The 16797-nt window shown below is 70.8% G+C and overlaps 2 protein-coding genes across 2 annotated transcripts in view; one reads left to right on the forward strand and one right to left on the reverse strand.

Annotated features, from left to right (window-relative positions):
• PRR12 (proline rich 12) overlaps nucleotides 1-4177 on the reverse strand; it is a 40056-nt gene extending 35879 nt beyond the window's left edge. The window contains 1 exon segment of the mRNA XM_072847672.1: nucleotides 4063-4177. Within this exon segment, the coding sequence (XP_072703773.1) occupies nucleotides 4063-4148 (86 nt within the window). The 5' untranslated portion in view covers nucleotides 4149-4177.
• Nucleotides 4178-5542: 1365 nt separating this feature from the next.
• On the forward strand, nucleotides 5543-15673 carry NOSIP (nitric oxide synthase interacting protein). The gene is given in 10 exon segments (XM_072847756.1): nucleotides 5543-5722; nucleotides 5810-5899; nucleotides 7912-8017; nucleotides 9061-9142; nucleotides 9922-9976; nucleotides 9979-10045; nucleotides 10947-11034; nucleotides 12431-12622; nucleotides 14904-15010; nucleotides 15548-15673. Coding segments are annotated over 8 exon segments (738 nt in total). The 5' UTR covers nucleotides 5543-5722; nucleotides 5810-5829; the 3' UTR covers nucleotides 14982-15010; nucleotides 15548-15673.
• Nucleotides 15674-16797: the final 1124 nt, after the last annotated feature.

Consider the following 16797-nt stretch of genomic DNA (forward strand, 5'->3'; position numbering starts at 1 on the left):
AGCAGCTACAGTCGTGCAACAGGCCCAATGCACGGCTGTGGGCTGCCCACAGGCGTGCAACAGGCGTGATACACGACTGTAAGCCGTTCCCTGCTGTATAATGGGTGTGATGCACGGCATGGAACCACCTACAGTCGTGCAACAGCCACGGCGCACAGTTGTGAGCTGCCTATAGGCGTGCAACAGGTGTGATATACGACACGGAACCAGCTACAGTCGTGCAACACGCATGATGCACGCCTGTGAGCTGCCTACAAGCGTGCAACAGGCGTGACGCACAACACGGAACCAGCTACAGTCGTGACGGACGCTTGCGAGCTGCCCGCAGGCGTGCAACGGGTGTGACGCACGAACCGAGCAACCGTGCAACACGTGCAACGCACGCCCGTGAGCCACCTACACCCGTACAGTTGTGCAACGCTCGCGGGCGTGCGACGGGCACGACGCGCGGCCGTGCGCTGCCCGCGGCCCCGCGACACGCGCAACCGCGCTCGCGAACGGCCGGGGTCGTGCGACAGGCGCGAGCGCACGCTCGCGTGCCACCCGCAGCCGTGCAACGCGCCGACGCGCCCGCCGCGGTCGTGCGGCGCCCGCGGGGCAGGCAACGGCGCGAGAAGGCGCCGCGCGACACGCGCTCGTGCGACGCCTGCCGCCGTGCGAGGGGCGCGGGGGGGAGCGACGTGGCGAGACGCCGGCGTCCGTGCGACGCACGAGGCCGCAGTCGTGCGAGGTGCGCGGGGCACGGCCCTGCACCCCGGGCACCAGCACCCTGGGGACCCCGCACCCTGCGCACGAGCACCCCAAGGACCCTGCACCCTGCGCACGAGCACCCGTGGGACCCCGCACCCCGTGCACGAGCACCCTGAGAGCTGCTGCACCCCGTGCACGAGCACCCGTGGGACCCTGCACCCGGTGCACGAGCACCCAAGGACCCCGCACCCTGCGCACCAGCGCCCGTGGGACCCTGCACCCCGTGCACGAGCACCCTGAGAGCTGCTGCACCCCGTGCACGAGCACCTGAAGGACCCTGCACCCTGTGCACAAACACCCCAAGGACCCTGCACCCCGCGCACCAGCACCCGTAGGACCCCACACCCCGTGAGCTGCTGCACCCCGTGCACGAGCACCCGTGGGACCCCGCACCCCGTGCACCAGCACCCTGAGAGCTGCTGCACCCCGTGCACCAGCACCCGTGGGACCCTGCACCCTGCGCACGAGCACCCGTGGGACCCCGCACCCTGCGCACGAGCACCCCAAGGACCCTGCACCCTGCGCACCAGCACCCGTGGGACCCTGCACCCCGTGCACGAGCACCCCAAGGACCCCACACCCAGTGCACCAGCACCCGTGGGACCCTGCACCCTGCGCACGAGCACCTGAAGGACCCTGCACCCCGTGTACGAGCACCCAAGGACCCCGCACCCTGCGCACCAGCACCCGTGGGACCCTGCACCCCGTGCACGAGCACCCTGAGAGCTGCTGCACCCCGTGCACGAGCACCCGTGGGACCCTGCACCCTGCGCACCAGCACCCATAGGACCCTGCACCCTGTGCACGAGCACCCGTGGGACCCTGCACCCTGTGCACGAGCACCCGTGGGACCCCACACCCCGTGCACCAGCACCCTGAGAGCTGCTGCATCCCGTGCACGAGCACCCGTGGGACCCTGCACCCTGTGCATGAGCACCCCAAGACCCCGCACCCTGCGCACCAGCACCCTGCACCCCGTGCACGAGCACCCATGGGACCCTGCACCCCGTGCACCAGCACCCTGAGAGCTGCTGCACCCCGTGCACGAGCACCCGTGGGACCCCGCACCCTGCGCACCAGCACCCGCGGGACCCTGCAGCCCGTGCACCAGCACCCCGGGGGACCCCACATGCACCGGCACCCTGAGGCTCCTGCACCCCAGGGTGCTGCACCCGCTGCAGGAGACCCCAGCACCCCAGTCCCCGGTGCCACGGGGGCCCCAGCACCCCGGTGGTCCTGCACCCGCTACGCCGGCACCCCAGCACCCGGCGCACCCCAGTCCCTGGTGCACGGACGCCCCGGCACCTCAAGCCCCGGTGCACGGAGTGGGCAGCACCCCAGCACCCGCTGCCCTGCACCCCAATACTCCTGCACCCCACGGTCCTGCACCCGGTGCACCGGGACCCCAGCACCCCAATACTCCCACACCCCACTGCACCGGCCCCCCAGCACCCAGTGCACCGAGACCCCTGCACCCCAATACTCCTGCACCCTGGCTCCCACTGCACGGAGACCCCAGCACCCCAAGCCCCGGTGCACCGGGACCCCAGCACCCCAATGCTCTTGCACCCCGCTGCACCGGCCCCCCAGCACCCAGTGCACCGGGACCCCTGCACCCCGGTGCTCCTGCACCCCGGTTCCCAGTGTGCGGAGACCCCAGCACCCCTGCACCCCGGTACTCCTGCACCCCAGCACCCAGTGTGCCGGGACCCCTGCGCCCCAGTGCTCCTGCACCCCAGTTCCCGGTGCACGGAGACCCCAGCACCCCAAGCCCCGGTGCACCAGGGGCCGCAGCACCCCGCTACTCCTGCACCCAGTGCACTGGCACCCCAGCACCCCAAAGCCCCGTGCACAGACACCCCAGCACCCAGTGCACCGGGACCCCTGCACCCCAATACTCCCGCACCTCGGTGCACCGGCACCCCAGCACCCAGTGCACCGGGACCCCTGCACCCCAATACTCCCGCACCCCGCTGCACCAGCACCCAGTGCACCGGGACCCCTGCACCCCGATTCCCGGTGCACGGAGACCCCAGCACCCCTGCACCCCGGTACTCCTGCACCCCAGCACCCAGTGTGCCGGGCCCCCAGCACCCCAATACTCCTGCACCCCAGTTCCCGGTGCATGGAGACCCCAGCACCCCAAGCCCCGGTGCACCAGGGGCCCCAGCACCCCGCTACTCCTGCACCCAGTGCACCGGCACCCCAGCACCCCAAAGCCCCGTGCACAGACACCCCAGCACCCAGTGCACCGGGACCCCTGCACCCCAATACTCCCGCACCTCGGTGCACCGGCACCCCAGCACCCAGTGCGCCGGGACCCCTGCACCCCAGTGCTCCTGCACCCCAGTTCCCGGTGCACGGAGACCCCCGCACCCCCAGCCCCGGTGCACCAGGACCCCAGCACCCCAATGCTCCTGCACCCAGTGCACCGGCACCCCAGCACCCAGTGCACCGGGACCCCTGCACCCCAATACTCCCGCACCCCACTGCACCGGCACCCCAGCACCCAGTGCACCGGGACCCCTGCACCCCGGTGCTCCTGCACCCCGGTTCCCGGTGCACGGAGACCCCGGCACCCCAAGCCCCGGTGCACCAGGACCCCAGCACCCCAATGCTCTTGCACCCCACTGCACCGGCACCCCAGCACCCAGTGCACGAGGACCCCTGCACCCCAATACTCCCGCACCTCGGTGCACCGGCACCCCAGCACCCAGTGTGCCGGGACCCCTGCACCCCGGTGCTCCTGCACCCCGGTTCCCGGTGCGCGGAGACCCCAGCACCCCTGCACCCTGGTACTCCTGCACCCCAGCACCCAGTGTGCCGGGACCCCTGCACCCCGGTGCTCCTGCACCCCGGTTCCCGGTGCATGGAGACCCCGGCACCCCAAGCCCCGGTGCACCGGGACCCCAGCACCCCAATCCTCCCGCACCCCGCTGCACCAGCACCCAGTGCACCGGGACTCCTGCACCCCGGTACTCCTGCACCCCAGCACCCCGTGCGCCGGGCCCCCAGCACCCCAATCCTCCCGCACCCCGGTTCCCGGTGCACGGAGACCCCGGCACCCCAAGCCCCGCGGCACGGACACCCCAGCCCCCGCTGCACCGGGCCCCCCGCACCCCAACCCTCCCGCCCCCGCTGCACCGGGACCCCAGCCCCCGGTGCCCCGGGCCCCCGCACCCCAAGTCCCGGTGCCCCCAGCCCCCGGAGACCCCAGCACCCCAAGCTCCGGTGCCCCGGGCCCCCAGCACCCCAATCCTCCCGCCGCCGCCCCCCGCCCCGCCGCCCGCTCCCCGCCGGGCGGGCCCGCACCTGGCCTTGGCGGAGCGCTCGTAGGTCCAGCCGGGCCCGGCGGCCAGCGGGTCCCCGAAACCGGCGGCCGGGTAGTTCCTGTCCATGGGGGCGGCGGCCCGGCGGGGAGGGAGGAGGAGGGAGGAGGGGAGGGGAGGGGGGCAAGGGCAGGGCGGGCGGGACGGGCCCGCCGCGGCGGCGCCCCCGGGGCCGGGCCGGGCCGCGGGCGGCTGGGCCGGGGGCGGCGGAGGGCGGCGGCGGCGGCGGCGGCGGCGGGGGGGGGCGCTCACGGGGCGGCCATGTTGGCGGGCGGGGCCGCCCCGCCGCCGCTTCCTCCCACAATGCACCGCGCCGCGGGAGGGGAGGAGGAGGAGGAGGGGAGGGCGGGGCCGGGCGGGAGCGCGGAGGGGCGGGGAAAGGGGCGGGGAAAGGGGCGGGGCCAGGCGGCGGAGGGAGCGGGGAAGGGGCGGGGCCAGGCGGCGGAGGGAGCGGGGAAGGGCGGGGCCAAGCGGCGAAGGGAGCGGGGAAGGGGCGGGGCCAGGCGGCGGAGGGAGCGGGGAAAGAGGCGGGGCCAGGCGGCGGAGGGAGCGGGGAAGGGGCGGGGCCAGGCCGTGGCGGGAGCGGGGAAAGGGGCGGGGCGAGGAAGCGGTGGGAGAGGGGAGGGGCGGGGCGAAGGGCGGGGACAGGGGGGAGGCTGTGGCGGAGGAGGGGCGGGGCCAGGCGGCGGCGGGAGCGCGGAGGGGGCGGGGAAGGGCGGGGCCATGCTGCAGCTGGGGCGGGGCCAAGCGGCGGCTGTGGCGGCGGGGAGGGCGGGGCCAGGCGGTGGCGGGAGCGCGAAGGGGCGGGGCGGAAGGGGAGCGGGGCGGAGCCACGGCGCGGCAGGGGGCGGGGCCGAGGCCCTGGAGGGCGGGGCGTTGAGGGCGGGAGCGGCTGCGCAGGGGCCGGGGGCCGCGGGCACCGGGACCCCCCTCCCGCCCCCCGTACCGGTGTCCCCTCCCATGGGGTCACCCCCGGGAAACAGGGACCCCCCAGGGGTTCCCCCGAACTGGGACACCCCCCATGGGCCCCCCGCGGGACTGGGGGGTTACTGGGGAACTGGGAGTAACTGGGGGGAGGGGAGGCACTGGGGGCAGCTGGGAGGCGCTGGGGGGTTTACTGTGAGGGTCACTGGGGGAACTGGGGAGTACTGGGGGGGAAGCAGAAGGCACTGGGGGAACTGGGAATCACTGGAGGCAACTGGGGGGTAGCAAGAGGGAACTGGGAGCAACCGGTGGGTACTGGGGGTGACCGGGGGGGGAGCTGGCGGTTACTGGGAGGAGCGGGAGGAACTGGGAGAACTGGAAAGGAACTGGGGGAGCTGAAAGGAACTGGGTGCAACTGGGAGGTGACTGGGAAGAAGCAGGAGGCATCGGGGGGGGAACTGGGCGGTACTGGGGGCAACTGGGCGCTACTGGGGGGAACAAGGGGCTTCCGCTTGGGGGGGAGGGGGGGGACGACGGACCGGAGGCCAGGACCCGCCCGGCCCCTCTTTGCAGCCGCACCGGGAAGCGCGGCAGAGGCACTTCCGGCGGGGAGGGTGGAGCCGGACACACTTTCGGTGCGCGCACTTCCGGCGTGGCACTTCCGGTAGCGGCAGTTCCGGTTTCCGGTGCGTCGGGAGGAGCGGGGAGGCCGGCGGGAGGTGAGGGGACCCCGGCCCCACCCGGGACCCCCCCGGGACCCCCCCCGGGACCCCCCGGGACCTTCCCGGTCCCGCCGGTGCTGTGAGGGCTCTGTCCGCAGGCGGCCATGACGCGTCACGGGAAGAACTGCACGGCCGGGGCCGTGTACACCTACCACGAGAAGAAGAAGGACACGGGTGGGCGCGGGGGGGGACACGGGGACACCGGGGGGCGTGGGGGGCGGGGGGGGACACGGGGACATGGGGGGCAGGGGGGACACGGGGACATGGGGGCACGGGGATGGGGGGCAGGGGGACATGGGGACATGAGGGGGACACGGGGGGCAGGGGGGACACGGGGACATGGGGGGCAGGGGGACACGGGGGGTGGGGGGGACACCGGGGGGGACACGGGGACACCGGGGGCAGGGGGCGAGGGGGTGACACGGGGGGCGGGGGGACACGGGGGGTGACAGGGGACACGGGGGAGCGGGGGGACACGGGGACATGGGGGCAGGGGGACACGGGGGTGGCAGGGGGCGAGGGGGGGACACAGGGGGCAGGGGGACATGGGGGCGCAGGGGGACACAGAGAGTGGCAAGGGGACACGGGGGTGACGGGGACACAGACATGGGGGGGACAGAGGGGGACACGGGGGGACAAGGGGGACGTGGGGGTGGCAAAGGGGCAAGTGATGGTGACAAGGGGACACGGGGGGTGACGAGGGGGACAGGGAGTGGCAGGGGGCACGGGGGGACATGGGGGGTGGCAGAGGGACAGGTGACAGTGACAAGGGGACATGGGGGTGACAAGGGGACACAGGGGGACATGGGGGGTGGCAGAGGAGCAGGTGACAGTGACAAGGGGACACGGGGGTGACAAGGGGACGTGGGGAGTGACAAGGGGACACGGAGGGATGTGGGGGTGGCAGAGGGGCAGGTGGCGGTGACAAGGGGACATGGGGGTGGCAGGGGGACATGGGGGGACACGGGGGTGACAAGGGGATGTGGGGGGTGGCAGGGGGACACGGACACAAGGGGGTGACAAGGGGACCCGGGGGCTGGCAGAGGGTCAGGAGAGGGTGACAAGGGGACATGGGGGTGGCAGGGGGACACGGGGGTGGCAGAGAGACAGGGGGACGTGGGGGTGGCAGGGGATGTGGGGGGTGGCAGGGGACACGGACACAAGGGGTGACAAGGGGACACGGGGGGCAGGGGGACACAAGGGGGTGCCAAGGGGACACGGAGGGTGACAGGGGTGGCAGGAGGACGTGGGGGTGACACGGAGGGTGGCAGAGGGATGGGGGACGTGATGGGGACATTGGGGGGGCAGGGGGACAGCGGGGTGACACGGGGTGAAAGGGTTGGCAGAGGGACACGGGATGAGCTGGGGCGGGATGCGGGGGTGACAAGGGGACGTGGGGGTGACAAGGGGACGGGAAGGTGGGGTGGGGACAGGGGAGGAGCAGGGGACACGGGGGAGGGGTGACAGAGGGTGATGGGGGTGGCAGGGGTGACAGAGGGTGGCAGGGGGTGACAGGCAGGTGACGAGGTGACAGGGAGGGACAGAGAGGTGACAGAGGGTGGTGGGAGGTGGCAGGGGGTGACGGGGTGGTGGGGTGACGGGGTGGCAGGAAGGTGACGGGGTGACGGGTGACAGGAGATGGCAGGGGTGGCAGGGGTGATGGGGTGGCAGGGGGTGACAGGGGGTGATGGGTGACAGGGTGGCAGGGCGTGATGGGGGTGGTGGGTGACGGGATGGCAGGGGGTGACAGGGTGACAGGGGTGGCAGGAAGGTGACAGGGTGGCGGGGGTGATGGGGGGTGTCAGGGGGCGACAGGAAGTTGATGGGGTGATGGGGTGGCAGGGGGTGACAGGGGTGATGGGTGACGGGGTGGCAGGGGTGATGGGGTGGCAGGGGGTGACAGGGGTGATGGGGGTGATGGGGTGACGGGATGGCAGGGGGGACAGGGGTGGCAGGAAGGTGACAGGGTGGTGGGGGTGACGGGGGGTGGCAGGGGGTGACAGGGTGGCAGGGGGTGATGGGTGACAGGGGGTGATGGGTGACGGGATGGCAGGGGGTGACAGGGTGACAGGGTGACAGGGGGTGATGGGTGATGGTGGCAGGAAGGTGGCAGGGTGGCAGGGGTGACGGGGGTGGCAGGGGGTGACGGGTGGCAGGGGGTGGCAGGGGCTGACGCGTCCCCGCAGCGGCCTCGGGCTATGGGACGCAGCGCGTGCGGGTGGGGCGCGACGCCGTCAAGGACTTCGACTGCTGCTGCCTCTCGCTGCAGCCCTGCCGGGACCCCGTCGTCACGTGAGGCCCCGGGACCCCCAACCCCCCCCCGGGGCCCCCCCAAACCCCCAGGGTCCCCCAAACCCCCGGGACCCCCAAAGCCCCGGGCCCCCCAAACTCCTCGGGACCCCCCAAAACCCCGGACCTCCCCAAACCCCCCGGGGCCCCAAAACCCCCAGGACCCCCAAACCCCCAGGGTCCCCCAAACCCCCGGGATCCCCAAAACCCCAGGGCCCCCAAAGCCCCGGGCCCCCAAACCCCTCGGGACCCCCCAAACCCCTCGGGACCCCCAAACCCCGGACCCCCAAACCCCCAGGGGCCCCAAAACCCCCGGGGCCCCCAAAACCCTGGGACCCCAAAACCCCCCGGGGCCCCCAAAACCCCAGGGCACCCCAAACCCCCAGGGTCCCCCAAACCCCGGGACCCCGAAACCCCGGGTCCCCCAAACCCCCAGGGTCCCCCAAACCCCTGGGACCCCAAAACCCCAGGCCCCCAAACCCCTAAGGGCCCCCAAACCCCCCGGCCCCCCAAAGCCCCCGGGGCCCCCAAACCCCCAGTCCCCAAAATCTCCCAGGAACCCCCAAACCCCTGGGATCCCCAAACCCCCTGGGGCCCCCGGACCTCCCAAATCCCCCAGCCCCCCAGGTTTTGTGGGACCCCCCGCGCCCCCGGTTTTGGGGGACCCCTGACCCCCAGCCCCCCAGGTTTTGGGGACCCCCGTGCCCCCCAGGTTTTAGGGGACCCCCATGCCCCCCAGGTTTTGGCAGACCCCAGCTTATGCCCCCAGCCCCCCAGGTTTTGGGGGACCCCTGACCCCCAGCCCCCCAGGTTTTGGGGGACCCCAGTGCCCCCAGCCCCCCAGGTTTTGGGGACCCCCGTGCCCCCCAGGTTTTGGGGAACCCCGTGCCCCCAGCCCCCCAGGTTTTGTGGGACCCCGTGCCCCCCCAGGTTTTGGCAGACCCTGTTACCCCCACCGCCCCCAGGTTTTGGGGGCCCCCAACCAAGGTTTTGGGGCCCCCAACCCCCCCAGGTTTTGGGGGCCCCCCGACCCCCGTGCCCCCCAGCCCCGACGGGTTCCTGTACGAGCGCGAGGCCATTTTGGGGTACCTGCTGCACCGCAAGGCCGAGATCGCCCGGCAGACCAAGGTGGGGGCTCCCCGGGATGGGGGGCACTGAAATGGGGGGCACCCCGGGATGGGGGCACCCCGGGATGGGGGCACCCCGGAATGGGGGGCACCCCGGGATGGGGGGGGTCTGAAATGGGGGGGGGTCTGAAATGGGAGGGGAACCAGAATGGGGAGGGGGGACCCCGGAATGGGGTGGGGGCACCCCGAAATGGGGGGCTCCCCGGGATGGGGGAGGGCACCCCGGAATGGGGGGGTCTGAAATGGGAGGGACCCAGAATGGGGAGGGGGACCCCGGAATGGGGGGGGCAAAATGGGGGATCCTGAAATGGGGGGCACTGGTGAATTTGGGGGGTCCCTGGGTATTTGGGGGGTCCCTGGGCTTTTGGGGGGGGGTCCCCGGGTATTTGGGGGTCCCTGGTACCGGGGGTCCCCGGGAATTTGGGGGGGTCCCCGGGTATTTGGGGGTCCCCGGGGCACTCGGGGGTCCCAGCATTGGGGGTGTTCCTGGGGCATTGGGGGTCCCTGATACTGGGGGGGTCCCTGGGCTTTTGGGGGTCCCCGGGTATTTGGGGGTCCCTGATACTGGGGGTCCCTGGGCTTTTGGGGGGTCCCCAGGCATTTGGGGGGTCCCTGGGCTTTTGGGGGTCCCCGGGTATTTGGGGGTCCCTGATACTGGGGGTCCCCGGGGCATTGTGGGGGTCCCCGGGGCACTGGGGGGTCCCGGGAGTTTGGGGTTCCCCGGGCATTTGGGGGTCCCCGGGTATCCGGGGGGTCCCCCAGTATTGGGGGCGCCCCCAGGCCTACGAGCGGCAGCGGGCGCAGCGGCGGCGGGAGCGGGCCCAGCGGGGGCGGGCGGGGCCGAAGCCGCCCTGCGGGGCTTCCTGCGGGCAGAGAGCCCCCTCGGCGGGGGGGGGCAGCCCCGGTACGGGGGGGGGGGGGTTGGGGGTGATGGGGGTGGGAGGGGTTGGGGGGTGGGAGGGGTTGGGGGTGATGGGGGCGGGGGGGTTGGGGGGCTGGGGGGTGGGAGGGGTTGGGGGTGATGGGGCAGAAGGAGGGTTGGGGGGCTGGGGGTTGGGGGTTATGGGGCAGGGGTGGGGGCGGGAGGGGTTGGGGGGCTGGGGGTGGGAGGGGGGTTGGGGGGTTATGGGGTAGAAGGGGGTTGGGGGTTATGGGGCAGAGGGTTGGGGGGCTGGGGGTGGGAGGGGTTGGGGGTGATGGGGCGGGAGGGGGTTGGGGGGCTGGGGGGTGGGAGGGGGTTGGGGGTTATGGGGTAGAAGGGGTTGGGGGTTATGGGGCAGAAGGAGGGTTGGGGGCTGGGGGTTGGGGGTTATGGGGCAGGGGTGGGGCGGGAGGGGTTGGGGGGCTGGGGGTGGGAGGGGGTTGGGGGGTTATGGGGTAGAAGGGGGTTGGGGGTTATGGGGCAGAGGGTGGGGGCGGGAGGGGGTTGGGGGTTATGGGGTAGGGGGTGGGGTTGGGAGGGGTTGGGGGGTGGGAGGGGGTTGGGGGCTGGGGGTTGGGGGTTATGGGGCGGGGTGGGGGCGGGAGGGGTTGGGGGTTATGGGGTAGAAGGAGGGTTGGGGGCTGGGGGTTGGGGGTTATGGGGCAGGGGTGGGGTGGGAGGGGTTTGGGGGGCTATGGGGCAGGAGGGAGTTGAGTTGTGGGGCAGGGAGGGCTGTGGGGCAGGGCAGTTTGTGGGGACTATGGGGCAGGAACAGGGTTGGGGGGGCTGTGGGGTGGGGGGAGCCTATGGGGGGGGTTTGGGGTCTGTGGGGCAGGAGGGGCTGTGGGGCAGGGCCTGGGGTGAGGTGCTGCCCTCCCCCCAGACCCTGCCCCGGGCCCCTCTGGGCCCCTCCCCAGCTTCTGGATCCCTCGCTGACCCCCGAGGCCGGAGCCGAGCGCCTGCAAAAGCCTGTGAGCGCCCCACGGCGCGGCCCCCTGCCCCACAGCGTGTCCCCCCTGCCCCACGGCGCGGCCCCCTGCCCTACAGCGTGTCCCCCCTGCCCCATGGTGCGGCCCCCTGCCCCATAGCGTGTTTCCCCCTGCTCCCTGGCACGGCTCCCTGCATCACAGAGTGTTCCCCCTGCCCCATAGCACATTCACCCTGCCCCATAGCGTGTCCCCCTGCCCCATAGCACACCCCCTGCCCCACGGCATCCCTCCCAACCTCATGACGTCCCCGACCCACGGCGCATTTCCCCTTCACGCTGTCACCCTCTGCCCCACGGCGCCTCTGTCCCACGGTGTCATCCCCGCCTGCCCCACAGCGCATCCCCTGCCCCACAGCACCTGTTCTAGCCCCATGGCATTCTTTCTAGCCCCACGGTGTCCCTTCTAGCCCCACACCGTGCCTTCTAGCCCCACGGCATCTCTTCTAGCCCCACAGCGTGCTTTGTAGCCTCACAGCATCCTTTCTAGCCCCACAGTGTTTTTTCTAGCCCCACAGTGTCCCATCTAGCCCCACGGCGTCCCTTCTAGCCCCACGGCATCTTTTCTAGCCCCATAGCGTCCCTTCTAGCCCCACGGCATCTTTTCTAGCCCCATAGCGTCCCTTCTAGCCCCACGGCGTCCCTTCTAGCCCCACGGCGTCCTTTCTAGCCCCATGGCATCTCTTCTAGCCCCATGGTGTCCTTTCTAGCCCCATGGTGTCCTTTCTAGCCCCACGGCGTCCCTTCTAGCCCCACGGCATCTTTTCTAGCCCCATAGCGTCCCTTCTAGCCCCACGGCATCTTTTCTAGCCCCATAGCGTCCCTTCTAGCCTCACGGCATCTCTTCTAGCCCCATAGCGTCCTTTCTAGCCCCACGGCGTCCTTTCTAGCCCCACGGCATCTCTTCTAGCCCCATAGCGTCCTTTCTAGCTCCACAGTGTGTCTCCAGCTCACACCATCCCCCCACCGCCCCACAGCACCTCTGCCCCACAGCATCCGGGCCTTGACTGGGGGGGGGGGGCACCCCCTCATCCTGGGTGTGGGGGATTTGGGGGCCCCAGGGAGTGTGGGGGAATTTGGGGGCCCCTGGGGGTGGGGATTTGGGGGCACCCGGGGGTGTGGGGAGGATTTGGGGGCCCCGGGGTGGGGGGATTGGGGGCCCCTGGGGGTGGGGATTTGGGGGCACCCCGGGGGTGTGGGGGATTTGGGGGTGGGGATTTGGGGGCACCCCGGGGGTGTGGGGGGAATTTGGGGGCCCCAGGGTGTGTGTGTGTGTGTGGGGGCGAGGATTTGGGGGGTCGGGCCCCCCCGCGAGCTGTGGGGAAGCCCGGGGGGCCCCGCGTGGGGCGGCTGACGTGTGGGGCGGGCGACGTGTGGGGCAGGAGGCGGTGGTGCGGTGCCCCATGAGCGGGCGGCGGCTGCGCCTGGCGGACCTGGTGCGGGTGCGGTTCTGCCCCGCGGAGCCCGGCCTGAGCCGGGGGGAGCTGCTGGGCCGGGGGCAGCAGCGCTACGTCTGCGCCGTCACCCGCGACGCCCTGGGCAACGCCACGCCCTGCGCCGTCCTGCGCCCCTCGTGAGTAACCCCCGACCCACAAGTGCCCCCCGACCCACAAGTGCCCCCCCGGACCCCTAAGTGCACCCCTGGGACCCCCAACCGCCTCCCTGCAACTCCTCGTTGCTCCCTGGGACTCCTAACTGCCCCCACAGCTCCTAATTGATCCTTGGGACCCACAAGTGCCCCCCCCGTCCCACAAGTGCCCCCCAGACCCACAAGTGCCCCCCAGACCCACAAGTGCCCCCCTGGACCCCTAAGTGCACCCCTGGGACTCCCAACCCCACCCCTGGGACCCCTCGTTGCTCCCTGGGACCCCTCGTTGCTCCCTGGGACTCCTAACTGCCCCTCACAGCTCCTAATTGATCCTTGGGACCCACAAGTGCCCCCCCGACCCACAAGTGCCCCCCCAGACCCACAAGTGCCCCCTGGACCCCTAAGTGCACCCCTGGGACTCCCAACCCCACCCCTGGGACCCCTCGTTGCTCCTTGGGACTCCTAACTGCCCCCCATAACTCCTAATTGATCCTTGGGACCCACAAGTGCCCCCCCGTCCCACAAGTGCCCCCCGACCCACAAGTGCCCCCCAGACCCACAAGTGCCCCCCTGGACCCCTAAGTGCACCCCTGGGACTCCCAACCCCACCCTGGGACCCCTCGTTGCTCCCTGGGACTCCTAACTGCCCCTCACAGCTCCTAATTGATCCTTGGGACCCACAAGTGCTCCCCCCGGACCCACAAGTGCCCACCCCCGACCCACAAGTGCCCCCCAGACCCACAAGTGCACCTCTGGGACCCCTAAGTGCACCCCTGGGACTCCCAACCCCACCCCTGGGACCCCTCGTTGCTCCCTGGGACCCCTCATTGCTCCCTGGGACTCCTAACTGCCCCTCACAGCTCCTAATTGATCCTTGGGACCCACAAGTGCTCCCCCCGGACCCACAAGTGCACACCCCCAGACCCATAAGTGCCCCCCCCGGACCCCTAAGTGCACCCCTGGGACCGCCAATTGCTTCCCTGGGACCCCTCGTTGCTGCCTGGGACTCCTAACTGCCCCCACAACTCCTAATTGATCCTTGGGACCCACAAGTGCCCCCCTGACCCACAAGTGCACACCCCGGACCCCCAAGTGCACCCCTGGGACACCCAACTGCAGCCTTGGGACCCCTCGTTGCTCCCTGGGACTCCTAACTGCCCCCCACAACTCCTAATTGATCCTTGGGACCCACAAGTGCTCCCCCTGACCCACAAGTGCACACCCCCGACCCACAAGTGCACACCCCCAGACCCACAAGTGCCCCCCGGACCCCTAAGTGCACCCCTGGGACCCCCAACCGCCTCCCTGCAACTCCTCGTTGCTCCCTGGGACTCCTAACTGCCCCCACAACTCCTAATTGATCCTTGGGACCCCCAAGTGCCCCCCCAGACCCACAAGTGCCCCCCGACCCACAAGTGCACACCCTGGACCCACAAGTGCACCTCTGGGACTCCTAACTTCCCCCCACAGCTCCTAACTGCTCTTTGGCACCCCAAGTGCCCCCTGGGACCCCCAACTGCACCCCTGGACCCACAAGTGCCCCCCGGGACCCCGACCCCCTCCCTGGGACCAATAAGTGCCCCCTGCGACCCACAACTGCCCCTTGGGTCCCCCAACTGCCCCCCTCCGGACCCTCCAACTACCCCTCTGGGACCCACAAGTGCTTCCTGTGACCCCCAACTACCCCCGGGATGCCTAATTGCGCCCTGGGACCCCCAACCACCTCCCTGGGGCCCACAAGTGCCCTCTGCGACCCACAACTGCCTCTTGGGACCCCCAACTGCCCCCCGGACCCTCCAACTACCCCTCTGGGACCCACAAGTGCTTCCTGTGACCCCCAACTGCTCCTTGTGACCCCCAACTACCCCCCAGGACCCCTAACTGCCTCCTGTGACCCCCAACTACCCCCAGGACCCCTAATTGCACCCTGGGACCCCCAGCCACCCCCTCTGGGACCCCTAACTGCCCCCACAACCCCAAACCACCCCTTGAGACCCCCAACTGCGCCTTGTGACCCCCAACTACCCCCTAGGACCGCTAACTGCCTCCTGTGACCCCCAACTACCCCCCGGGACCCCTAATTGCACCCTGGGACCCCTAACTGCCCCCACAACCCCAAACCATCCCTTGGGACCCCAACTGCGCCTTGGGGGTCCCTAAGTGCCCCCTGGGATCCCCGCTTGTCCCTGCGCCCCAATCTGCCCCCCTAAGACCCCAAGTGCCCCCAAGCGCCCCCCAAGCGCCTGACTGCCCCCATCCGTGGGGCAGGGGCGGTGGTGACCCTGGACTGCGTCGAGCGCCTGATCCGGAAGGAAATGCGGGACCCCCTGAGCGGGGACCCCTGACCGAGAGCGACATCATCGTCCTGCAGCGGGTGGGTGGGGGGCGGGGGGCTGGGAGAGGTTTTGGGGGCTGGGGGATTTGGGGGGCTGGGGGAGCTGGGAGAAGTTTTGGGGGCTGGGGAAATTTGGGGGGCTGGGAGGTTTTGGGGGCTGGGGGATTGGGGAGCTGGGGAGGATTTGGGGGGCTGGGAGAGGTTTTGGGGAGCTGGGGGATTTGGGGGCTGGGGGGAGCTGGGAGAGGTTTTGGGGGGCTGGGGGGGATCTGGGGAAGTCCTGGGGGCTGGGAGAGGTTTTGGGGGCTGGCGGGGGAGGGATTTGGGGAGACTTGGGGGTTTTGGGAGGCAGGGGGGGGCTCCTTGGGGGAGGGGATTTGGGGTGTCCGGGGGGCTGGGGGTAGGGAGAATTGGGGGGGGGTGGGGGGATTGGGTGGTCGCGAGGGTCCTGGGGAGACTTTTGGGGCCCCCCCGGGGGAGGGGCTTCCTGGGCTTTTGGGGGCTGGGGGAGGGAGAGAATGGTTTGGGGAGGGGGCTGGGAGGTTTTGGGGTGCCCCCTCACCCCCTTTCCCCCAGGGTGGAACCGGCTTCGCCGGCTCCGGGTCTGCCTGGAGGCGAAGAAATCCCGCCCGGTCATGCAGGCCTAGGGGGACCCCAAAACTCGGGGGGCCCCCAAACCCCCCCCGCACCCCCAAACCCCCCGCACCCCCTGCACCCCAAAACACCTGAGGAGCTCCCCAGCCGCCTCCCCAGCCCACTTCTGTGCCCCCCAAACCCCGCAACCCCCAAACTCTCCTGGGGGTCCCCAGTCCCCTCCCCCGCCCCCCAAACCACGGGGAGGGGTGTCCCAAAATACACCGGGGGCCCCAAAACTGCCTTTGGGCCCCCAACCCCCCCCGGGACCCCAAAATCTGTAATCACCCCAAAATAAAGGTGTTTGGCTTCTTGAGCCCCTCCCCCTCGTTTTTTATTGGGAGCCCCCAAAATCGACCCCGGGGGGGGGAGGGCGTCCCCCCCCCATTGCCCCCTGTCGGCCCCACCTCCTGCCATCGCCCCTTTAAAAGGGGGCAGTCCCGCCCCTCCTTCCGCACCCACCAATCAGAGGCGGCCCTTGGTAAAACACAACGTCACTTTATTGGCGGAGGGCGGGGCCTCGGCGGGCATCGCCCAATCATCTTTGGAGAAAAATAAAGAGGGGCGGGGCCTCCCCCAATCTGGTACAAAGGGGGCCAGGGGGCCCCGCAGCAGGTGGGGCGGGGGACCCTGAAAGTGGGGAGGGGAGGCGCCCCCTCCCCAAATACTTCGGGGGTGTCAGTCAAAAGGGGGGAGACACCCCGTTTGGGGGAGGGGCCCCCCAAATCCTTGTGCAAGGGGGGGGAGGGGCACCCCATAAGACACTTGTGGGGAGGGGCCCCCGATGTAGTGTTGGGGTGGGGGCAGCCCCCCGTGTAATTTTGGGGGTACAGGGGGATTTGGGGTGCCCCCTTTCAGCATTGGGGGCTCTCTGCCGTGCCCCCCCCAAATTTGGGCCCCCCTAAAACTAAGGGCCCCCCATTATCTTCATTCCCCCATTTTGGGGACCCCCACTGTTTTGGGCCCCCAATTTCTTGCCCCCCGATTTTTGGGGTCCCCCCCCCGGGGGTCTCAACCCCCACCCCCATTTGGGGGGGGCTCCTCCATTATCTCAAGACCCCTTTTATTTTTTTTTGGGGGGGGCCCCCCAAACATTTTGACCCCTTTCAAACTTTTTGGGGGACCCCCTGCAGCACCTTGAGCCCCCCCCAAATTTGGGGGGACCCCCAAAAATCTGGAGACCCCCAAATTCC

Source organism: Ciconia boyciana, chromosome 28 (assembly GCF_034638445.1).
Source record: "Ciconia boyciana chromosome 28, ASM3463844v1, whole genome shotgun sequence".
Lineage (NCBI taxonomy): Eukaryota > Metazoa > Chordata > Aves > Ciconiiformes > Ciconiidae > Ciconia > Ciconia boyciana.